Here is a 26,042-nt window from a genome sequence, read left to right on the forward strand (position 1 = left end):
ATTAAACCATTCAGCCCATCAAGTCTGCTCCACAATTCGATCATGGCTGATATGTTTCTCAACCCTATTCTCCTTCCCGTAACCCTTGTCTCCCTTACCAATCAAGAACTTGTGTCCCTGTCTTAAATATGCTCAATGACTTGGCCTCCACAGCCACTGCAGCAATGCGTTCCACAGATTCACCACCCTCTGGCTGAAGAAATTCCTCCTCATTTTCAGTTCTAAAGGTTGTTCCTTCACTCTAAGGCTGTGCCCTCAGACCCTAGTCTCTCCTAGTGGAAACATTTTCATGTCTACTTTTATCCAGGTCTTTCTGTATTCAGTCAGACTCCCCCGTCTGCCTATATCTTTCTAAACTCCACTGCGTACAGACCCAGAACCCACAACCACTCCTCATCTGAGAAGCCCTTCATCCCTGGGATCATTCTTGCAAACTTACTCTGTACCCCATCCAACACCAGCACATCCTTAAGATACAGGGCCTAAAAGTGCTCACGTATTTCAAATGCAGTCTGACCAGAAACTTGTAGAGCCTCAACAGTACATCTTTGTCTTCATATTCTAGTGTCGGTTATTGGTGGAGTATTGGTTTTAGAATCACCAGTTCCATAAGATCTTGGCTGATCTTGTGACCTCAACTCGACCTCCCTTTCTCTCCTCCATTGCCCTAACACCTGGCTCTTCATCCAGAAATAAAACTTCTTCATGGATTTTAAAAGAATTTGCCTCTGTCTTTTGTCAGCAACTCTCAAGCTACAGACTTTATTACACAATAAAGCATCTTATAGTCTGTAGAGAATTTAATCACATTTTCTTTTCGTTGGATTGGTTCTCTTATACCATTTTTACCTTTTATACGGAATTCTATAATACGCTGTACGTTTCAGGTAAAATCGCTGACGGTAGTTTAACATGAGGGTCACCGAGCCTCAGGTGTGGTCAGGAAAGTGGCACCTTCATGGTCACCTCAGCCAGAACAGGAATTGAACCCAAACATGGGTGACACTCTGTGTAACAAACCAGCTGTCCAGCCAACAAGTCTCCTCCTTGGGGTCATGCTTTATGGACACTTGGGAAGCAGAGTTAGCACATACTTTACTGAATTACGTTTGGAGTGATGTTTAGTGGAACATAATGTAATTTGTTTTATTCTTTCATGAAATGTGAGCATTGCTGGCATGGTCAGCATTTGTTGCCCAGCTCTAATTGCCCTTGAATGGAGTGGCTTGCTAGGCCATTTCAGAAGGCTGTCATTTCTATGGATCTGGAAATATATGTAAGTCAGATCAATTAAAGATGGGTACTAAACCAGATGAGTTTTTACGATAATCACTGCAACTTGTTCTGGTAATCATTGTTGATTTATATTCCAGAATCATTAATTGAATTTGGAACTCCTCTAGCTGCTGTGATTGGTTTTGAACCCATTGTTTCTCAACCATTAAGCTAGCCCTCTCTGTATCACTAGTCAGAGAGATGTACAGCATGGAAAATAGACCCTTCCGTCCATGCCGACCAGCTATCCCAACCCAATCTAGTCCCACCTACCAGCACCCGGCCCATATCCCTCCAAACCCTTCCTGTTCATATACCTATCCAAATGCCTTTTAAATGTTGCAATTGTGACATAATTACATATTACACCCCCTTACCCCACCTCCTTTGAATTTAGAAAATATTTGTCCTGAATTTGAAGTGATACTAATTAGTATGTACAACTTCTCTGAATCTTGTTCATTTTTTGATTTTCCAGTACTGGATTAATGAATACACCTCATCATTAGGCATTGGAGTCTTCCACTCAGGCATTGAAGTATATGGTCGAGGTAAGGATTAAACAAAATAAAACCTCTAATTTAAACTGAATTATTTGCTTTTCTTTTTGGACTGAAGTGTAGGTGACCAAAGACTTACGCAGTGATTTAATCATGTAGTTGTCATTAGTCTTGAGGTTTGTGGTGAGTATTGCATCATCTCACCCCAGTTTACTGCAGTCTCCTCTTGCAGACATTTCATCCTGCATTACCTAATAGATCGTGGGACCATGATGGATATTGATTACTACTTAACTGCTTTTACTTCTGCTTTGTAATGCCCTCCTGGTCCTGAGATTGTCTCTGTTTGCTAGTCTACTATTCTGTCTGTCTCTTTCCCAAGAAAGCAAAAAGATCCCAAAGGATACTGATATTTAAAACCAACACTTAAAATTGATAATTACCTTTGAAGCTCCCAGAATCAATCAATTTCAGTTGTTACTGTAAGGTTGCCTTTGCAAATTGTAGATTTTTAGTTTAGTCTCATTCTGCATTGTGGTGGAAAGATATTGTGGTTGTGAACCTCAAATATTAAGTAGTAGAAAAGCACAAATTGCCAAGAGTTGGAATTGGGGTTATTTCAATCTTTGTCCTGCTGCTAAATGCTGAAAATTTCAACAAAGTAATTATTGGTTGTGCTAAATTGTTCAGGCTAGAGTCTTTTCATCCCCAAATATAGATTAAAACTAAATCTCTTACTAAAGGCTGTTTGTCTTCTGCAGAGTTTGCCTATGGTGGCCATCCTTATCCATTTTCAGGAATATTTGAAATCAGTCCTGGAGACTCAACAGAACTAGGGGACACATTCAAATTTAAGTAAGTATCTTGGTCAAGAATGACCTTACTTTTCACACTTTTGAAAGTTCAATTATTAACATGATCCATTATTTATTAAGCATCTGTCATGCTCATAAGAGTAAAGCTGTTTTGATAGTCTCTGGGGGTGGGGTGGGTCATGGAAATCACATGAGGAGAAAGTGAGGTCTGCAGATGCTGGAGATCAGAGCTGAAAATGTATTGCTGGAAAAGCGCAGCAGGTCAGGCAGCATCCGGGGAACAGGAGAATCGACGTTTCGGGCATAAGCCCGAAGAAGGGCTTATGCCCGAAACGTCGATTCTCCTGTTCCCCGGATGCTGCCTGACCTGCTGCGCTTTTCCAGCAATACATTTTCAGCATGGAAATCACATGCAAAGCAACGCCCAACGTTTTTAGTGTATTTATAGCTAGGAAGTACTTCCTACTCTTGCCATGCAGTTAAACCACCTGGGACAAATGCCACGGTACCAATTTGTTTCTCCCCCATTAAAGATGTTTGCTTCGGCCATAACTAGTTGAATTGAGGGGCAAAGTAAATTGAAAGTTTGCGATTTTTGTGAAAGTTTGTAGCTCAGGTTGTGGTTCAGGTTGTAAGTTTGCTCGCTGAGCTAGAAGATTTGTTTTCAGGCGTTTTGTCACTATGCTAGGTAACATAATCAGTGAGCCTCCATTGAAGTGCTGGTGTTCTGTCCCACTTTCTGTTTGTGTCTGCTGTGGTGGGCGATATCATTCCGGTTCTTTTTCTGCGAGGTTGGTAAATGGGGTCCACATCAATGTGTTTGTTGGAGTTCCAGTTTGAATGCCAGGCCTCTAGGAATTCCCATGTGTATCTTTGTTTAGCCTGTCCCAGGATGGATGCATTGTCAGAATCGAACTGGTGTGCCACGTTGTCTGTGTATAAGGATACAAGTGATAGTTGGTCATGTCTTTTGGTGGCTAGTTAGTGCTCGGATACCCTGATGGCTAGTTTTCTGCCAGTCTGTCTGATGTAATGTTTGTTACAGCCCTTGCTGGATATTTTGTGTATGACGTTCGTTCTGCTGGTTATTGGTACAGGGTCCTTTATGTTCATCAAGAGCTGTTTTAGTGTGTTGGTGGGTTTGTGGGCTTCCATGATGCCAAGGGACCGGAGTAGTCTGGTTGTCATCTCTGAGATGTCTTTAACGTATGGTTGTGTGGCTCAAGTCTCTGAGCATGTTGTGTCATCTTGTTTAGGTTTTTTGTGTAAGAATCAGCAGACTGTGCTTGTTGGGTAGCCGTTCTTGAACATGTTGTATAGGTGTTTTTCTTCAGCATCTTGTAGTTCCTGGGTGCTGCAGTGTGTTGTGGCTCGTTTAAATAATGTCCTGCTGCAGCTGTGTTTGTGGGTGTTGGGATGATTGCTTCTGGAGTTGAGTATCTGGTCTGTAAGTGTCGCTTTCCTGTAGACACTGAACTGCAGCTCTCCACTGGCTTTTCGATCTACTGTGACATCTAGGAAGGGGAGTCTGTTGTTATTCCTCTTTAGTGAACTTTATGCCAGTAAGGATATTGTTTGTGTTTGTGGGTTTCTTCTGGTGTCGTCCACAGCTTGGGCTGGATCATGGGGCGGATTGCCTGTACCAAGCTCTGCATAACTGCTTTTGCCAAAAATCTTGATCCCGTGGGTGTCCCTTTGATTTGTTTGTAAGTCTTGTCATTGTGGTTGCGACGCACAGGTCTACTAGTTTGAGGATGCTGTCCTTGCTGATGAAGTTGGTGCTGTCTGGTATTTGTGTCCTTGGTTCGTCTACTAGTGTGGCCAGTGTTACTTTGGCCAGGGTGATGTTTATTGATGTGAGTTATGCAGTCATGTTGAAGAAAACCACGACCTTGTGGTCCTCTATCTTGGTGTCTTTGATCTTCAGAAATTCCTGGGTGAAGTGGCTTGAGTCAAGATTAGAGTGCTGCTGGAAAAGCACAGCAGGTCAGGCAGCATCCGAGGAGCAGGAGAATTGACGTTTTGGGCAAAAGCCCTTCATCAGGAATCAATTCCTGATGAAGGGCTTTTGCCCGAAACGTTGATTCTCCTGCTCCTTGGATGCTGCCTGACCTGCTGTGCTTTTCCAGCAGCACTCCAATCTCCAGTATTAGCAGTAACCACTTTCGCCTGGAGTGGCTTGAGTCTTCTAGGTATTTCAGTTTGCATTGAAGTTCTTTTGCTAGTCTGTATGTCGGTGTGCCGGGAAGTGAGACTATGGTTCTGGGGGCGTGCGGGCACCCTGGTTTATCTACCTTAGGTAATCTGTAGAAATGGGGTGTGTTGGATCCTTCAGGTTTCATTCTCTGGAGGTCTGTTTTGTTAATTTCACCTATTTATGGAGCTGCTTCTGTTTATGCAGTAATACAGTTTTCCGGCTATGGAGTCAGGTCCTTGTTTAAGTTTGTTGTCTAAGAATCGGCGGACTGTGCTTATCAGGTACTGGTATAAAGTTCACCAAAGAAAAAGAGAACGACAACAGACTCCCCTTCCTGGATGTCACAGTAGAACAAAAAGCCAATGGAGAGCTGTAGACCAGCATCTACAGGAAAGCGATATGTACAGACCAGATACTCAACTACAGGAGCAATCAACCCAACACCCACAAACAGAGCTGCATCAGGGCATTATTTAAACGAGCCACAACACACTTCAGCACCTAGCCAGGAACTATGTGATGCCGAAGAAAAACACCTATACAATATGTTCAAGAACAACAGGTACCAAACATGCACAGTCCACCAACTCTTACACAACAAACCTAAACAAGGTGATACAACATGCCCAGTGAGTCTAGCCATACAACCATACATTAAAGACGTCTTGGAGATGATGACCAGACTTCTTCGGCCCCTTGGCATCATGGTAGTCTACAAACACACCGACACACTAAAACAGCTCTTGATGAATGTAAAGGACCCTGAACCAACAACCAGCAGAACAAATGTCTGCTACAAAATACCCTGCAAGACTGCAACAAACATTACATTGGACAGATTGGCAGGATACTAGCCACCAGGGTACATGAGCACCAACTAGCCACCAAAAGACACTACCAACTGTCATTGTGTATCCTTACACACAGACATTGAGGAACACCAGTTGGACTCTGACAATACATCCATCCTGGGACAGGCTAACAAAGACACAAACAAACACGTCGATTTGGACCCCATTTACCAACCTCTCAGAAAAATAACTGGAAGTGATATCACCCACCACAATAGACCAAGGCACATAAATAGAAAGCGGGACAGTCCACCAGCGCTTCAGTGGAGGCTCACTGATGATGTTACCTAGCATGGTGACAAAATGTCTGAAAACAAATCTTCCAGCTCAGCGAGCAAACTTACAACCTAAATTGAGAGTGCTGGAATATTTGATTAAGGTGGGCTGTGATAGGATTTGAAGGTGTAGATCATCCTGAATAAGCATTTTCGCATTGAAGTTAAAGAAGCTTAACAAGGATAGGGGAAATGACTGTACATGGTAGAATGTATTGTTACGGTACGTGCAACACTGGCAAATTTGTATTTATTGCTACTCTTTGAGAAAGTGGAACTCCACAGTCTTTGTGATTGTGCTGATCCTATGATTGTATTATGTAAAGAGTTTCAGGACATTGGAGCTAGATATTTTTGTCAGATCAATGATTCAGTCCTATAAGGTAATGCTCAGCTCTGGAGAAAATGCAAAGACTCTATGGTAAAAATTATTGTTCGCTATTATCTTCATGAACTATGGTTAATTATGCTGAAATTCTGTGGTTTGCACCAAAACACTCCGGAATGATTCTCAAATTAGCACAAGCCTGAGATAATTACACCAATAACAACGTGCAGAAGAAATCAAAAGATCTCAGATTGTGTTCAGTTGAACTTTTTTTGTTTTCTCGTGTTTTTATTTTTTTTTCCCATTTGGGTTCAATATTCAACAACATAAAGGTAATGAAAATTACTTCCATCTGAATGGCTGCAAATTAATCTCTGAACAGTTGATAGTGTAATTTATATGGTGGGATTGATAGACTTGTATTTAACATTTTGAATTATTTCAATGAATAAAAACAACATTTTATTGTGTTTGTTGAAATTGTGTATTCGCTGAGCTAGAATTAGTTGTTTGTAAGATCATTTTTACTTATGAATAGTTTGCTTACAACCATGGCCACTTTTAAAACTGAGAAAGCTAGCCTGGTTTGAAGAGCTGGATGTTTCTTATAACTGGGGAATCATTTGGAGAATTTTAAACTAGTTGGAATCTCGTTCAGTCAAATCATGATTTAGAAACTAAATAAAACCTATTGCACAGGATTCGCATTCTTGTATGAGTTCACTTAACTTATTTGTACTCCACAGGGAAGCAATTGTGATGGGTAGCACTGATTTTACAGAAGATGATGTGGAGCGCATTGTGGAGGAGCTTGGGAAAGAATACAAGGGGAATGCCTATCATTTAATGCACAAAAATTGCAACCATTTTTCTTCAGCTATATCTGAGGCAAGTACATTGCAATTTACAGAACCAGCCCACAAAGTTAATTTCATACCAGAATTGTTTTCATTAACTGTTGCATTTCGAATTCACATTATGAACAGCAAAATAACTTCAAATTCATTTACTTAGCCCTTTTTTTTGCCCATGTCTCTTTCTCTCCAACACCTTCATTCACTCACACTTGCATAATTCAGATGGCAATTGTAATAGCCTTTTCCCTATGTTTTCTTTGTGTATCTTTTTTAAACATTTAGCATAAAGACATAAGCAATATCAATCAGACCTCTGAATTTTTTGTTTGGCGAAGTTGATCAGTCTTGAAAAAAATGGAGGTATATTTGTTTGCAACGATAATATAAAGCTTTATGTCAATGATGGGTCTAAAAATGTTGAGGATCATTCATGACTCGTCTCGGTTTTAGCAAAAAATGTAGAAGGTTAGAGAATTGCTGGAAAAAAAGACATGTTGTGAAAGTTTTTCAACTTACACTCATCAGGATAATTTCCAATGGACTAACAATTCACGTACATGATAGAAGTTGACTATGGTTGAGGCATAACCTGTAGAGAATTTATTTTGGATGTAGGTTTGCTCACTGAGCTGAACGGTTCATTTCCAGATATTTCGTTACCTTACTCGGTAACATCTTCAGTGGACCTCATGCGAAGCACTGCTGAAAATTCCTGCTTTCTATTTATATGTTTGGGTTTCTTTGGGTTGGTGATGTCATTTCCTGTGGTGAAGTCACTTCCTGTTCCTTTTCTCAGGAGGTGGTAGGTGGGGTCTAACTCGATGTGTTTGTTGATAGAGTTCCGGTTGGAATGCCATGCTTCTAGGAATTCTCGTGCGTGTCTTTGTTTTGAACCAGTCCTGTTGGCATCATGGTAGCCCACAAACCCAACAACACACTAGAACAGCAGCTAATGAACTTGAAAGACATTATACAGACAATGAGCAGAACTAACGTCATTTACAAAACACTGTGCAAGGACTATAACAAACATTACATTGGACAAACAGGCAGAAAACAAACCACCAGGATAAATGAACACCAACTAGCCACAAAAAGACATTACCCTCTCACTAGTATTCTCACATACGGATGAGGAAGGACACCACTTCGACTGGGACAATACGTCCATCCTAGGACAAGCCAAACAAAGACATGCACGAGAATTCCTAGAAGTATGGCATTCCAACCGGAACTCTATCAACAAACATATCGAGTTAGACCCCATCTACCACCCCCTGAGAAAAGGGACTGGAAGTGACTTCACCACCAGAAATGACATCACCAAGCCAAAGAAACCCAAACATATAAATAGAAAGCAGGAATTTTCAGCATAGTAAGGTAATGCAACGTCTGGAAATGAACCTTTCAGCTCAGCAAGAAAACCTAACCTGAGCTACAAATCTTCTCAAAACTCGCTAAGAGAATTTATTTTTAAAAAATATTTTGTAAAAACGATTTTGTATAAACTTGATGGTTAATGAGTCCTTTTCTGACATATGGATGTAGTATGTTGTTTTTGTGTGTTTGTTTTCCCCTCGAATATTATTTCTATCCCAAAATAATGAAGTCAGTTCTTTAACATTGGTAAGATTGTAGATGATTTGGCGAGGTTTCCTCCCCACCTCCTGAATCCATAAATACAACAGTGGATACTCAATGGGGATTAGGAGCAGAAAAGCCTGTTCAATTGTCATTCCTAATATGACAATATTGAAACAGTAAACCTATTCTATACTTTATTCTTTCATGGGCTGAGAGAGTCAACTGGCAAGACTAGCATCTGTAGCCCAATGATGCTCACAAGTAACCTACTTTAATTGCTACAGTCTTTGTGTAGATATACCCACAATGTTCTGAGGGAGAGTATTCCAGGACTTTGACCGAGTGCCCATAAAGAAATGTTTATATGGTTCCAGTTGGGATGGTGTATGGCTTGGAGAACTTGCAGGTGATATGTTTCCATGTGCCTTTTGTCCGTGTCCTTCTGGGTGATTTGATTTATTACTGTCAAGGGTGCCTTAGTGAGCTGCTGAAATGCTGCTTGTCTGTTATGCGCAGTGGAGGATGTGAATGTTGAAGGGGTGGCAATCAAAGTTTAATATCAAGCCAAATGAAGGGATGTCAGAACATAGAGCTTGCCAGCAGTGTCTTCAAAAAGAAAAGGTAGAAAATCCTAGAGTTTAGAGCTTAGCATCTGAAAGTACGGCTACCAATAGTAGAGTGACTAAAACTGAGACAGTCACAGAAAATGCAGGAGAAACTTAGGAAGTCTGTGACAGCATTTGTAGGGAGAGAAAGTCAGTTAACATTTAGAGTCCAACGTGATTCTTCTTCAGGACTCTAAGTTATCATAACTCTCAAGCACCAGGCAATGAATATCTCTGAGCGAATCCAGCCATCTCCCCTTGACATTCAGTGCTGTCAGACTTGCTAAGTTTCTCCTGCATTTTCTGTGACTGTCTCAGTTTTAGTCACTCTACTATTGGTAACTGTACTTTCAGATGCTAAGCCCTAAACTCTGGAATTTTCTCCCTGAAATTGTCTGCTTTTCTACCTGTTTTTTAAGACACTGCTGGAATGCTCTCTTTATATTCTGATATCGCTTTATTTGGCTCGATATTAAACTTTGTTTAATTTGCTACTCTGATGTGCATGGGCATTTTTTAAATGTTAGTGCTGTTGAATGAAGACTAGCTGTTCGGTCAGCTAACTCAGTGATAGCACACAAGCCTGGGACCTTTCTGGATTATTTACTGCATTAATTCAGCATTAATGGTTTCAATATTGTATTGGTTAATGTACATGCAAAGTGTAGAGACTTTTATTACTTTTTTGGTAACATGTAAAACTTCAATACATTCTGCAAAAGGGTAAATGAAGGTTGGTTTTGTTTGTAGCACATAAATCAGAAAGGTGGCTTGTATTGACACTCTTCTCAATTCATAGCTTTCATTAATTATTGGTAAGTCACATCATGGAGTATGGTCAGTTATATTTGCAAAATGGGCAATCTGTTGTTGGTGCTTTCAGAAGCAAAGGACTTCTTTTAAAACAAAATGATTGAAGTGGCATTGTAAGCCAATGCATTTGCATTTCAATGTACAGTGTGCCAAAGGAATAAATTTCATATGCAGCAAGTTTCTAATCTCTTATCCTGCTGATGTCTTGTTTAGAGTGAAGACAAACAGCGAATGAGTTTTCCATGGTCGTGTTTGTCCATCACCTGACAATTTGGTTGAAGAGTAGCGTTGGCCGCTGCCAACAAGGAAATCACATGCTTGGCAGAGAGAATACTATGTGATGTGATCAAACCAGAAATATAGCTGACAGACTGGAATGCAGAAAATGCTTGCTTCAATGTTTCTTAATTAAAAGAAGTTGGCAGAACTGCAGTAAGTTCATGCTTGGTGGGTCCTGCAGTTGTACTTTCCTCATTCCTGAAGAAGGGCTTATGCCCGAAACGTCGATTCTCCTGTTCCTTGGATGCTGCCTGACCTGCGGCGCTTTTCCAGCAACACATTTTCAGCCCTGCAGTTGTAAACTGGCTTGATTTGGTAAATCCACAAAATCTAAATAATATATTTAGCTGCGCCTGCCTAGTGTCTTTTTTACCTTTTTGGCAACTGTTTATGTCTTTGGTAGCATTGTTACATACAAAAGTAATGTACATGTAATTTGTAGGGGACTTATCCATTCTTGCTGAACGGTTAATATTAAGATTTGTCAGCTTTGTTGGAAAAAATTGTGCAGATGAGGAAGGCCCCAACCAGAATTTATTTGTACTGTCATGCTTATTGCCATATTTTAGGTTTGCTTATAGTTTGGTGATCTTTATTAAAATCCTGTACAGACCTATAAAAGATTTAGGAAGCAGTTAAACTGTGAGATGAAAGATAATCTAGTACTTTAAAGGCAGCAATATACTGTTGAGAAGAGAAATGTTTTGGAAATAGTTTAGTATCAACGCTGACTACAAAGTAAGTATATGGATGTCAGTTCAAGTTGCTATACTGATGGTAAGTATATACATTTTAATTAATTGTGTTTTTTATTTAAGAAAGAGCTGGAGGGAAAGTGAGATATTTGACTGTCCTGAATGTGACTTTAACTGCTTTTATTGTCTTGCTGTTTTTGAAGTAAAGGAGAAAGGTGGTACTTTGTATTCCCTCAAAATCAGGGTGGGTTGTTTGGGCTAATAATATAGAACATCAACAAGGCTGAAAGAGAAGTCAGGGTGAAGATTATTGATTGGAAAGCCCACACCTTGGGTTATAAAATCTCAATTTCTCAATAAATATTTTTCTTAATTTCATTGTCACGAGGCATTCCACTGAACTGACCTCTCTAATTTTCCAAGGCAGATTATGCCTTTACTTGTTCAAGTTTTAAATTGTCTCATGAAAGGAGTTCTGGCATGAGCCAAAAGGGAGGGAGGGAAGGTTAGAAAAGATGTAATGATGTCAATAATATTGCTCCTGTTCAGTCACAATCCTTTGTCGATATTCCAACATGCTATTTTGTATAATGGTAAGAAAGACAGGAATATACATTTTCATTCAAAGGCAGTGTAGCTTCTTGACAGTTTCTGCCTCCTTGATTTTTTTTTTCTCGATGTAATTCTTGTAACAAGACAAGGATGAGGTCCTTTGCCTTGAGAGTGAAATCATGCTTTTGATTATCAGATGACCATTCCTTTGTTGTGCTGTTTCAAGATCTTCTTTGAAGTCATTGTAAGACTTCTAAATGATCACTGATCTAGATGCCAGTTTTAATCAAGACACCCACAAAATCTTTGAAAAATACTTTGTTATATAAACAATTTTCTTTCAGTTCTCAGTTTAATGCCAAGTTCTAAAAATTCTGTTTGCCAAAATAGCAAATTAAAACAATTAACCATGAAGGTATGTCATAAGCATTTTTTTAAAAAAATTCATTTCTAACTGTGCAGTGTGGCTGGCTAAAGTGTTTACTTTAAAGCATTTCATTCTGGCCAATTTCCCCACACACTGAATAACCTTAAAGACACTGTAAACAATCTGCTTATGTTGCACTGAACTGTAAAGATCTAACATTTTTTAAAAAATAGATAAATGAAATTGATGTGACTTGCATACTTCCTCACAGGGTATATTTAAATAAAGATTCCCAGGTGGGGTTGGAGCTGTCAAGCCCGGTATTTGTTAACCATTTGTAGCTGAACTGGGGAAAATGGTGTATTTTTGAATGGCTGCAATCTGCGTAGTTAAAGTGCATCCAAAATACAGTTGGACAGGGAATTCCAAAATATATTAACCTGGTGTTAATGTAGGAACGGTGATTATTTGTTCAAGTTGGGATGGCATGTGCCTCGGAAACAATAGCATTCACATGCATCTTCTGCCATTATCCTTAAGGTGATTGTTATGATCCCAGATGTTGAGACATTTTGTAGTCTCCTCAACTTTGGAAGGACACCAAAGTGAACTCCTATTGGATTTGGTTTTTCAATAAACTAATATAGATTGTGTTGACCATTAGAAAGGAAAATGAACAATCAACATCACTGTTTTAATCTTTGGTAGTTTAAAAGGTTAACTCCATTAAATGTTAAAACTGCAAACACCTGTTATATGTGAACCTTACACAAAAAATTGATCCTTTACTCATGGCATACTCTATCTTTAAGTGGCAAGGCTCTCCAGTTATCCCTGTCCTTTTTGGCTTAAGACAGTAGCTACAATTCAAATGTTATATACTCTAGTCTCGATACTCTAGGGAAACATCCCAGAAAAAAAGTGATAATGTGTGAAGTAAGCAACTGAATCTGAAATAAAAAAAGAAAACTCTGGAAGTAGTCAGTAGTTTCAGCAGCATAGATGTACAGACTATGATTAGGATATGGTTTCAGCAGTTGTATAGAATTTACAGCATGGGAAGCTCAAAGATCTAAGGCAGTGTTCATGCTCAACATGAGCCACCTTCTGCCTTGTTTCACCCAACCCAGCAACATTATCCTTGTATTGCTCCCTCCCTCACTTACTTATTTGGCTTTCTCTCAAATGCATCTGTGTACTCAACTGCCCATTTTGCCTTCCAAACCATAATGTATATTTTACAGTTGGAAAAGTGCACCATGTATTTGAATTTAATGCCATGTATATGGTGGCCAGAAATAATTTAAACTATCCTGAATAAAAGTAGTCACATTTGTCACATAATACATAGTCAAGTTCAGTTGATCATCCTTGTTGGTCACCACTTACCATCACAGAACAAGAGTAGTTTTTACAAATGTATACTTATATAATTGTGTCTTTGCCAAATTTTGGCTTTGCTTTTCAATTATTACAGTATTGGAAGCAACTTACTGGTAACTTCCTCTTTTTTGTTTGGTGCAAGTGTTGGTGGAATGCTACATTGGCTTTCAGGTAAGATCCTAAAATGAGCTTCCACCTGCTTGTTGAGATGAGCATTAGAGAATCCATAAGTGTTGAAAATATCCTGGTCATAGAGATGTACAGCATGGAAACAGACCCTTCGGTCCAACCCCGTCCATGCCGACCAGATATCCCAATCCAATCTAGCCCCACCTGCCAGCACCCAGCCTATATCTCTCCGTACCCATCCAGATGCCTTTTAAATGTTGCAATTGTACCAGCCTCCATCACTTCCTCTGGCAGCTCATTCCATACACGTACCACCCTCTGTGTGAAAACATTGCCCCTTAGGTCTTTTTATATCTTGCCCCTCTCACCCTAAACCTATGCCCTCTAGTTCTGGACTCCCTGACCCCAGGGAAAAGACTTTGCCTATTTACCCTATCCATGCCCCTTATATTTCTGTAAACCTCTATAAGGTCACCCCTCAGCCTCCGACGCTCCAGGGAAAACAACCCCAGCCTGTTCAGCCTCTCCTTACAGCTCAAATCCCCCAACCCTGGCAACGTCCTTGTAAATCTTTTCTGAATCCTTGACAAGAAGTGACTTGTCTGTATTTCCTGTGGATGCCAAACAGTAGGGCAGCATCCCTTTACATGAAAATGATGATTATCTATACAAGGTACTAATAACAGTTAGTAAAACTACAATATGCATATTGTAAACACTGATAATCAGATTTGCAACACAACGGAATACTGATCCAAATTACATATTTGAAAAAGTCACATTTAAGTGGTAAGCTGAGGGCTCAGAACCAGTTAGATTTATATAATTATTGTCACTTTGCATTTTGCAAATGAGTGACACACGGCATGGTCAGAAATATCAGCAAGAAATCAGAGATGAGGTCTGTAGTACTAATAAATTTTATTAATGATGGACTTGAAACAAGATGCTTGGGATATCAGCCAGTGTCAGTTAGTTTCAATGGAATGAAAGGGGACTGAGCCTACTAATTGTTCATAAAAAAATAGAAGAGTACAGTTGGCTAGGATTGGGAGATACTGAAATAGATAACGGATAAAATATTAACTATCTTCCAACTAAAAGTGATGGGGATATAAAAAAAATGCTGGGGTTCCATCAATGATTACAGCCAAGATTACATTAAAAATGGCACTAGTTACGTGGAAGCACAGTACAGAAAACAAGTAATGAAAAGTACTGAAAGTAAAAATAGATTTAAAAGATCAAGAGGGACTCTAAATATAGTAGTTGCTAGGGGAATTCACAAGAAATTCTAGAACAACGTAGTGAACAGAATCAGAGGATAAGTGGTATATTTATTTGAAGAAGCATCTTGTACCTGAAAGTGAAGGAATGGTACACAGTAGTTAATTCTATTGTTAGACAGCTGGCAAAAGTGGGAGCTTGGAACTTCAAAAAGGGATGAAAAATCCATGGATGGAGGTAAAGAGTAAAAGTAGTGAAAAAGAAAAAAAAAACTGAATATATTAAAATGTCCTAACTCACCAATGATCAGAATACCGAAAGGCTAGACTGGCAAGAAAATAGCAGCAATATTTACCCCAAATTTCCATAACTACTTGGAAATGTAAACTCAGGGTCTGAACAGTGACCAGTTTTACAGCTTTGCCAAGGAAAGGAATTATAACAGCAAGAACTTATCCAGTAATTAATTTTATCCCACTTGTGCACAAATTTCCACAAAATAATCCAACAAGAGATGATGGATTGGGTATGTGACACATTGAATTAATTAAGCACAATCACATCTTTTCTGAAAATCAAAGCACTTAAAGGGGAACATAAAGCACATCACAGAATCATAGAAACTCTACTGTGAGGAAGCAAGCTATTTAGCCCATCAAGTCAGACTACCCCTCCAGACAGCGTCCCAACCAGAGCTACTCACCTATCCTATCCCTGTAACCCTGCATTTCTCTTGGCCAATCCACCCATCCTGCACATCCCCGGACATTATGGACAATTTAGCATAGCCAATCCACTTAATCTGTACATTTCTGAACTGTGGGAGGAAACCCACGCAGACACAGGAGAATGTGCAAACTCCACACAGACAGACAGTCTAAAGCACAAATCGGTTAGGACTGTATTTGCCAGAGTTCAGAAGAATTGCTGGGATGTGGGGGTTGGGTGATAATCTAATGGAAACCTACAAATTTCTAACAGCTACATATGGTTAATGCAGGAAGGTTGTTCAGGATGGTGGGAATATAGAATTGGGGGCACAGTGTAAAGATCTGGGGTGAACTGTTCAGTGCAGACAAGAGGAGAATTTCTTCACCAAGAGTGTGGTGAGTCTGCAGCATTCGTTACCACAAAGCAGCTAAGGCCAGTAACATTGTATGATTTCAAGGAGTCATTTATAGCACTTGTGGCTAAAGGCATCAAGGTGGGGGATGGGGGAGAAGCAGGAACAGGCTATTGAGTTGGATGATCAGCCATGATCATAATGAATGGTGGAACTAGCTTGAAGGATCGAACAACCTACTCCTGCTCCTATTCACTACATCGTGGATGTAAGAATTCGCCAGGCAGTAGTCACTCCAATAGGATCCACTACTTTCTTCCGTCACGGAGTAACTCATGTACATATGCTGCCTTAAGCTAGAGATTCCTCATTTTGTAAGGAATTCATTAACTTAGTGACTTCAGTCTTCCCTATCTCTGATCAAGCTGAGTGCTTCTTCCTCCTGAACCAGCATGAAAAGCCTTGTTGGCTGTTGGATCGTGAGTTCAATTTTTCTTCAGTGATTGCTCTTCTAAAGTAATCACCAACTATGAGCCACTTGGGACATTTTGAAGACCTGGCTACTGCTGTAAAAATGTAGTTTGTATGTATTTTCCTCTGTGCACTCTATGATTTCTGACATTTCAAATCTAATGGATGTAATCTAATAACTTTGCTGAGGCAAGTTATTTGGTAATCTTGTTTATGAACTGAGAAATCTTGATTTGGAACTGTTGTGTTGGGGACATTAAAAGAAATCTATTCTTTGTCTTCAGTTTCATATAAGTTTTAAAATAATATCTAATGATGTGGAATGTGTTGCTATCTCATTTAATGTAGCTTGTGGCTACAACTGCTTACAAGGGGATTTTTGAACTTGGTCATTGATATACAGTCAGAACAGGTCAGGCCATACTTCTCCTGGCAGGATCATTTTACACTCTTTTAACTCTTGGCAAGTGATTGAAAAGTGGTTCTAGCAGAATTATTGTCTTTTAATCATGCAGTAATGTATCCAGTACAAAGCACCTTCAGAAAATAGTTCTGATACATACCAGTCAGACTGTGCCTTTTGTTTACACCCAGAAAAGATTTGGTATTGAATAAAATAAGACAGTCAAGCTTAAGATGTTAAAAATAATTACTGTTGTCATTTTTCACTGGCAAACCACCTAAAGGCTAGCTTGCTGATTCTTTGTTTTCCCTGACACATGCTTTTGGGTATGTACTGGTGCAAGCAGCAGCAAGCAGTATAATTACAAAGCATGTGCTAGTTCTTGGCTTGAAGCTATCATCCCCACCCCCTCTTGTAGGAATGCCAATCTGGGATCACTGTTTGAATGCACACATTTTCTGAACTCCAAGATGTGATGTTGGATCCGAAGTGCAAATTGGACTTTGCAGCTGCCAGTAATCAAGCTTTATGAGTAACACATTTTTATATTACAGGAATAAGATAGGTATGTAGGTTTGGACCTGTGACTATTTAATTGTTTTACTACAACAAGCTGACACTTAGGAAGGAAAAGGAGATAAATGCAAGCATATCTGCCTAACTGTCAGCATACCACAATATCTGGGAGTACTGTTCTGAGTTTAATTTATTCTGTTGAAACTAATGAAGAAGCATTATTCAAATACCACAGAGACTTTGGCTCATCCCTCAAACAATAAGAATCAACTTCAAGGCTTTCCTCAGCACCATCTCTAGGAACCTGCATGACGCAATAAACAGACTGTACGCAGTATTCTTGGTCTACTTCATCAGACCAGCTGAGACCAGCTGTCAATATGTTTGAAAAATCATTCATGAGAGGTGGGGTTCAGTGGAGGGGCAAGCATTTATCGCCTATCCGGAATTCCCCTTGAGAAAGTAGTTGTGCGCTACCTTCTTGCAGTCCATTTGGTGTTGGCACACCACAGCACTGTCAGGGAGGGAGTTCGAGGCTTTTGATCTAGTGACATTGAAGGAATGGCGATATATTTCCAAATCAAGATGGTGTGTAGCTAGGAATGGAACTTCCGGTGGTGATGTTCTCCTGTATCTGCTGTCCTTGTCCTTTTAGATGGAAGTGGTAGTGATTATGAGCTTGAAAGGTGTTGTCCAAGAATCTTTGGTGAACCTCTTCAGTTCATTTTATAGATCATGCATCTAAAGGTATGAACCATGTGACTTAGCAATATGTCACCCAGGATCTTTGTTTGCTATGATGTTTTTGAACCACTTTTAAAAGTAATCCTATGGGAGTTAACTATGTATCTTACCATTTTAGTCCAATATTTGTGGTACCTTACATTATTATTATTATTATTATTATTATTATTAATCATCTTATACCTTTAATCAGCACAACTATCTCCTTTGAAATGTTTTCTTAAAGTCTCCTGAATTCCTCTGATTCTAGACCCTTTTTTGCCCAATGTGACCCCCAAAAAGGTTGATCTGCAACTTTAACTACCTTAAATGGGTTATGAATGTAAGTCAGTAAGGTAGAGACTAAGATGTCCCAGCAAAGATTTTTCTAAGTGTCCTGTTTGCACATCCTTAACAGTTTCTGGCAATTCCCTACTACTGATCACTGATCTATCTGTTGTTCCATGTTTTCTCTTTCTCTCATTTCTTAAACAGCAGTGTTACATTTGTAACTTTCCAATTCTAGAATCTAGGCAGTTCTAAAATATCTAAACCAATGTAAACAGTAAATGGAAAAGTCCTGGGGAAAATTGACAGAGAGATCTGAATGTTCAGGTCCATGGTTCCCCAAAGGTGGCACGCAGGTCGGTAGAGGTGTCAAAGAAGGCATACAACATGCTTTACTTCATCAGATGGGGTATTGAGTACAAGAGTTGGCAGGTCATGTTACAGTTGTATAGGACTTTGGTTTGGCCACATTTGGAATACTGCGTACAGTTCTGGTCACCACATTACCAAAAGGATGTGGGTGCAGAGAAGGTTGCCTGGTATGGAGGGTGCTAGCTATGAAGAGAAGTTGAGTAGATTAGGATTATTTTCATTGGAAAGAAGGCAGTTGAGGAGGGACCTGATTGAGGTCTACAAAATCATGAGAGATGTAGACAGGATGGATAGCAAATAACTTTTTCCCAGTGTGGAGGACTCAAAGTGAGAGGAGAAAAGTTTGAGAGATATAGTGGAAAATTCTTGACGCAGAGGGTGGTGGGTGCCTGGAATGCATTGCCAGCAGAGGTGATAGGGGTGGGAACAATGGCGTCAATTAAGATGTATCTAGACAGATACATGAATGGGCAGGGAACAAAGGGATACAGACCCTTCGAAAGTAGATGGCAGATTTAGATAGAGGATCTGGATCGGCGCAGGCTTGGAGGGCCGAAGGGCCTGTTCCTATGCTATTTTGTTCTTTGTTATCCACTCACTGCTGCTACCTCTTCTAAAACCCTAGAATGCCGCCCATCAGGCCAAAAGGCATTTGTCAAAATTTAGTCACTATTTTTTAAAATGAAAGACTTTTCCATTCCTCATTCTTACCATGATATTTGATCCCTACAGTACGCAGCATATTCCTTGTGTCACCTGCTGTCATGATGGTGCACAGAATTGCTGCACATTTCTACCGATTTCCTTATTCCCTATTATTTCTCCCTGTTCCTACTTCCAAGGGACCAAAATTTATTTCCATTAATCAAAAGCTTGTATAGTTTTTTTATATTTCTTGCTGGTTTTACTCTGACCTTGTATTTTCTCCCTCTATCAATTTCTTCATTGTCGTTTGCTAATGTTTTAAATCTGCAGACTTGCTACTCTCTTTGGCAATATTTGTACGGTTTTTTAAAATTTTAAACAATCCTAAACTTCTCTTGTTATCCATAACTCTAAGTTTACCATTGGAGAGGTATACTTCATGGGGAATGTGCTGTTTCTTTAATTGCATATCATCTCTTACATACTGGCATATCACACTGCTTCAGCCAGCTAGCCCCTATGGCTTTACAGTGGACTTTATATAAATTTAAGACCCTATTTCATGCCTTAGCTGCATGACTCAAGCATAAAATGGAACTCCATTGCACAATGATTGCTTTTTCCCAAAATATGTATAAGATTGCTAGTAAGCCATGTCTTATTGCACAATACTAATTCCCAAACAGCCTGTACCGTCACTAGTTTCTAAACATCTATTATTCTTGAAAACCATCTTAAACTAATTCTATGAACTCACCTCAACTACCTTTGCTGATTTATTTGACCTATTCTATCAGAAGATCCTACAATTGTGGTATCACTCTCATTACATACTCTAATATACCTGATGTGGAGATGCCAGTATTGGACTGGGGTGGACAAGGTCAGAAATCAAATGACACAACTTTATAGTCTAACCATTTTATTTGAAATTGCAAGCTTTTGGACCTCAGCTCCTTCCTCAGGTGTGGTACATAGAGAGGTATAAGACACAGTATTTATAACCAAAATATTAACAACTTTAAAACTAGCTGCCCTTGTCAAATCCTTTAATCAGTTAAAGGAGGAAGGGAGGCGAGCTCCAAAAGCTTGCAATTGCACATAAACTTATTGGACTATAATCTCGTGTCATGTGATTTCTGATCTAATGTACTTGATTTTTAACTGTCCTGTAACCATTTTAAGTGGACCTATAAACTACTATCAAGTGATTTTTGCCTTTTGTTGTTTATCCATGTTAATCCTGCATCTTTATTTTTCAGACTAAAATCCATTCTATCTCCTCACCTCTTACGATTATTTTTATTTTTGGGGTACCCTTTATTGATGGGCATCTTACCTCCTTCACATTTTGCTTACTTTATCTAAGTCCCATATTCTGGAATATTTAGTTCCCAACCTTGTACATGCTGCAGACATATTTAATAGTTTTTGGTCAAATCCATTTATCTGTATTGTGTTATTAATTCAGCTATCTTAATCATAGAGATGTACAGCCTGGAAACAGACCCTTACAGCCTGGAAACAGACCCTTCGGTCCAACCTGTCCATGCTGACCAGATATCTTGTTATAAATTATTTCTGCATTCAGATATACTGCCTTTAAATATAGCTTCATACTATTTTTTCCTATTATGACCTTCACTGGTGCTCTAGGACATAACCTTAGATTTAGTGAGTAAAATGGGGCACTCTGGAATGATCTGAAAATGTGTTGCTGGAAAAGCGCAGCAGGTCAGGCAGCATCCAGGGAACAGGAGAATCGACGTTTCGGGCATAAGCCCTTCTTCACTCTGGAATGATGTTTTTTTAGCCCAAAAGTTTCTGATACAGAGCCAAAAGGTTTGGCATTCAGCCAAGGTCAACACAAGTCCCTGATTGTGTGACTCATCTGTAATTTTCAGCACATGTCCTGTTAGCCTGTTTTATAAATAGATGGGCACACCATGCCTGCACAAAGATAATAAGACACTTTGAGTAAAGTCGATGTTTAGTTGGCCTGAGCTGGGTTTAATTAAATGTTCGTGTAGCAGCAGGATGACACTGTTAACAAGTAAGCTGCCTGCTGTGAATTAATTCACGCAAATTTAGAGTACTTCATGTTTCATCATCAATCTATGCTGGTTAGTTGATCTCATCAAGAATCAAAACAAACATGGTGTCAGTAGAAGAAAAGTCATGCTTGATTCCTACTCCTGATTATTCTGTTAATTTCTACAGGAGGTGTACGTTGAAGACAGAATCATACTTGGATGTAATTCACTTCATAATGAACTGCTTACAGCCCCTGGCATCTACAGAATGCTACAAAACTTTGCATCTCTTTTTCATTGCACAAGCTCCATGCCAATGGATTAACAAGTCCAAACCCAATCCATCCAGCTTACCTTTCCTTTTCATATCATTCTCTTCAGGTTGCACAGGATTACATGCCTTATTCAGAAAGCTAGCTAGAGGATCAGATTTGAGGGAAGGAGATCCTTTCTCAACCTAACCTTCAAAGATTTCGATTTGTCAGCTGTTTGCAAAGCAGCAGTTTGCTTTGTCCATTATACGAAACTTTACTCCTTCAAAGAAAATCAAAGTTGGGAACAATTTAAAAATGGCATGTTGTTTGTGCTTTTTCATTTGTAACAGATTCTCTGCGGCAAAGAGATCCCTCGCTGGGTTAACCGACTGGCTCACTTCAGTTCCTGCATTCCATTTCTCCAGAGTTGCTTGCCGAAAGAATGGCTGACACCTGCCGCACTCCAGACCAGTGTAAGCCAAGAGCTGCAGGATGAGCTCGGGGAGGGAGAAGGTGCAGCAGCTTCAACTTCAGCTTCCGCTTCATCAGCGAGCCCAGGCCGCCACACCAAATTATGATCCTGCACAGTGGCTTGAGACTGTAGACAATACTGACTATTTTTTATTTACAAAAAAAAGGTAATCACAATCATTAGAAACTGCTCTGCAGGGTGCTGAACATTCGAGATCCTTGTTTCTCAGTCTAATTTTTAACAATATCTTACCTGGCAATTTTTCCATGCTCAATTATGTTTCATAGTTGATACTCCACGTTCTATCTTGTGCTAAAATATCACCCACTTCTTTTTGATAGTTTGAGGGGTCATGGTTTAAAAGAAAACTTCTTTTAAAAGCTATACATACAGTATTTTGGATAATTGTTTACAAAGTCCCGTTACTGGGATCAACACTTGATGACCTGTTGTAATGATAATACCGGTAATTTTATATTTTGTAAAGCACTCTAACTGTGGTAGGCTGGTATAGTAAATAATGAAGTCACACTTCACTGGTGATTAATCTCCAGCAACACTCTTAACTCCCTCTTTGCATTGCCCTCCCCACAACCACCTTTGGTTCACTAAATGATGCAACATAGAGTTGACAGATTTTTTCTTATTTCTAAAGATATTCAAAAATAATCTTTTCAGCTGTATTTTTCAGAGAATGCACAAATACGGCAAAATCAATTTTTATATGCTTCTATAATTGTCCCAGCCTGCAACATCTAAAGTTAAAATGCTATCACTGTAGACAGTACAAAACATCAAAATAAGCAATAAGCCTTTCACCAGCATTCTCGATGAACAGGGAATTTGAGTTTGTTATCGTGAAATAATTAGTGTCTCTTCTTGAGGCAGAGAATCAAAGACTTCTTCAGATGCATAGACCTGTAAGTGAAATCGTCCCCAGTACTAACTGGCATTCTGTTCAGGATGCTTCTTCCTGCTAACATTGTATGTAGTTTGTTTTAAAAACTTAAGAGTCAAGAGTTGCACCTTAAAGAATTTTGAAACCTGCAGGAACTCTTGTCTGATCATTTCCTAACTAAATGATATTGTAGGAGGGATTAGCGCCTTAAAATGTACACTTAGATTATTGTGAATCATGAAATGAGATAAAAGTACTCTGTCATTTTCTAATTATGAAATACCGTTGACAATGTCAGAAGTCATTTTAAGGAAGTTTTACTTTTCAGAAGTGATTTACAGTATTCTAAGAAAGTGGTGTTTGATCATGTGCATATCTATCTACTGGGGTTGAATGATTTAACAGTCCCAGCTTTGTGCAAACCCTCATTCCTTGCCTTTCCGTATTCTTTTTTGTTTTGAAACAAAAGCACTGTACATTTCAGCAACCCTTTAGCAGATTGTCTTTGCATTGACACTGCGCTGTTGTGTGCCTTAGAGAGTTTGTAAATGGGGTATTACAGACTATCCTAAACTTATAAAAGGTGACTTAAAGGGACATTGTGTTTCTGTGCTTGGCAATCATGCGTACACGAACCCTCCTTGGGTACCATGCCAAAATGATTTTTCTGGCCAGTCCATAGATGTCATTTGCAAAAAAAAGCTGTTTAATTTTTATTCAACCTGTTTGATGTTAGAACGCACTTACTAAGAAACTTATCACACAATGTACAATTGGAGAGGTTACACGGCAAAGTTGTCAAATATTGAGCAAGATTGCTAGGAGATGTTAATGGCACGTCGTTTGTCAGAATTTGTATAATTCTGAAAGAAACTGATTCTGATTTTAATTATACTTCACACAGAAGTTTTTGACATACGCCAAGAGTTGTGTTGCAATGCAATAGTTTTCCTAACACTGCCTAACTTGTCGAGTGATGCAACTACTGCCAAGGTTGCTGGCCATGGTTTCCTTACTCCAGAACAGAGCTGATTCTAGTCAAGTGACTAGCCATATCAGTGAGTTCGCTATCTCTGCTGCTGCTTTCTGAGGAGATACATTAACTGAGTGACAGGCAAAGCCAAACAACTCATCCTAATGCCAGCTAACACCAACTGATTTGATTGTGGTGTGCTTTGCCAACCAACCTGGTGATGGATTGTCACATGGAGTTGCAGGAAATGTTTTTGTAGTGTGTATCATAAGGGAAAGTTATATGGTTAATATTGACCAAGAAATGGATTTGTAATTCCCTGTATTTTTAACCCTTTGGAGCCCAGCAATCACTTCGTGTACTATCCAAATATCTTTCTAACAGAACCAGGTATAAAGCATGGCCACAGTTATTGCGATGATACCAAACACTTTATAGCTCTGAATTTGACACCCATTTTCCCTGAACTGCTGGATCCTGAGCACAATACCACTAACATACCTGTGCAAGCGACCTATCCAAGTTAATTACATAAATTTGTTTCAGACATCCCCTACCCTCTGAAGCTGAGCTGTGAATAATGGACTGGTTTAAGAGAATAGTTGAGGTGGATATCTCCCATTGCTTCATTGTCTTCACTTGATCTGCACGGTGAAAAGGTCTGTGTAATATTTCAGACCATGTTGGTAAGGGGTGGGGTGGGGGAGTAAGTCTGAGCCGTCCTGGAGAAAACTTGATAGCCACCAGGTAAATAGGTAGAGCAGTCTGGCTGCAAACACGACACTCTGCTAGGAAAATAAGTCACTCTGTAAGACTAAATCCTGCTTTAAGTCACATGTTGGAGTGGTCGAAAAGATATTGGTCATAGCCATCTATCCAAATAAAGTTAGGATTAACTATGCAGCATTGGAATTGGATCTTTAGAGGGGGGTGAAGGTAGCATGGCTTCTGTTCATTTGATCTCTGGACTGAGGGGGTTAAATACCAGGATGATGGTCTAAGTATTGGACTGGCCTTCTGTAGTAGCACTGCCTCAGTGAGTGAGATTTTTCAGGCAATGTGCCTCTGATTGTGTCTTGGATTAAAGTTGCGCATGTCCACACAGCACTGCCTCTTAGGTGGTACAGAATATATTACGTACCCGATTGCTAGGGTACTTCTGTGAGGTGCCTTTTAATTGTGACACAGGGACCTATTGGTGATCCAGGTCAATTCATCCAAAATACCTCGTAACATTTTCCACTCCAGTAGCTGTATGTAAAATTAAGTCATGTTGTATCTAATTTAAGCAAAGGGTGGGGAATAGTCCCTTCACTGTTCCTGATCTTGCAAACTGTACTTTATTTTTTTGAACAAAATGTGATGATGGCATTAAAGAGAAACTTGTTTGTTCTAAAACGTGATTGCTTTTGAATTTTTTTTATTGTAAGATCTTCAATTGCCAGCACTTACAATGTAATGTTCTGCCAGTATTGCTGGGTCAAACTCCCTCTATAACAGCTTTATGGGTGTTACAGCATTGTGGGGATACCTCCATCATATGGACTGAAGCCGCTCAAAAAGAGGATCAACATCATCAGCTTGTAAGGACATCTGGGATAAGTTTTAAATGCCAACCTAACCAGTGACACCCACATGAACAAATCATTTTTAAAAATATTATCTGCACCTTCCTTGCCTCCAGAAACACTGGCAAACAGTGACATTGGCGGTGATCTTTCAGAAATCACTGGAATCAGGGATGGTCCTAGAGGACTAGAAAATGATTATGTTTAAGAAGGGAAGGTGGCAGAAGGACTATAGCAAGTGTCCATGACTGTATAGGTAAAAGTGACCACCTCACTGTCCTTGTGGAGACAAAGTCCCGCCTTCACATTGAGAATAACCTCCATCGTGTTGTGTGGCACTATCACCGTGCTAAATAGGACAGACTTTGGACCGATCTAGCAACTCAAGACTGGGCATCCATGAGGTACTGTGGGCCATCAACAGCAGCAGAATTGTACTCGCAACAAAATCTGCAACCTCATGGCCTGGCATATCCCCACTCAACCGTTACCATAAAGCCAGGGGATCAACCCTGGTTCAATGGAAGTATAGGTGGGCATGCCAGGAACAGCATCAGGCATACCTAAAAATGAGGTGTCAACCTGGTGAAGCTACCAAACAGGACTATGTGTGCGCCAAATGGCATAAACA

The 26,042-nt window shown here is 39.6% G+C and overlaps 1 protein-coding gene across 1 annotated transcript in view; it reads left to right on the forward strand.

Annotated features, from left to right (window-relative positions):
- Positions 1-25,246, forward strand: part of desi2 (desumoylating isopeptidase 2) — a 56,882-nt gene extending 31,636 nt beyond the window's left edge. Inside the window, exons 2-5 of the mRNA XM_043695417.2 lie at positions 1,754-1,826; positions 2,537-2,630; positions 6,988-7,129; positions 21,851-25,246. Of these exons, the coding sequence (XP_043551352.1) occupies positions 1,754-1,826; positions 2,537-2,630; positions 6,988-7,129; positions 21,851-22,078 (537 nt within the window). The 3' untranslated portion in view covers positions 22,079-25,246. The remainder of the gene's footprint in view (positions 1-1,753; positions 1,827-2,536; positions 2,631-6,987; positions 7,130-21,850) is intronic.
- The last annotated feature ends 796 nt before the right edge of the window (positions 25,247-26,042 follow it).

This window comes from Chiloscyllium plagiosum, unplaced genomic scaffold (genome assembly GCF_037043375.1).
Source record: "Chiloscyllium plagiosum isolate Xiang-an unplaced genomic scaffold, Cpla_swu_hap1 HiC_scaffold_10, whole genome shotgun sequence".
NCBI lineage: Eukaryota > Metazoa > Chordata > Chondrichthyes > Orectolobiformes > Hemiscylliidae > Chiloscyllium > Chiloscyllium plagiosum.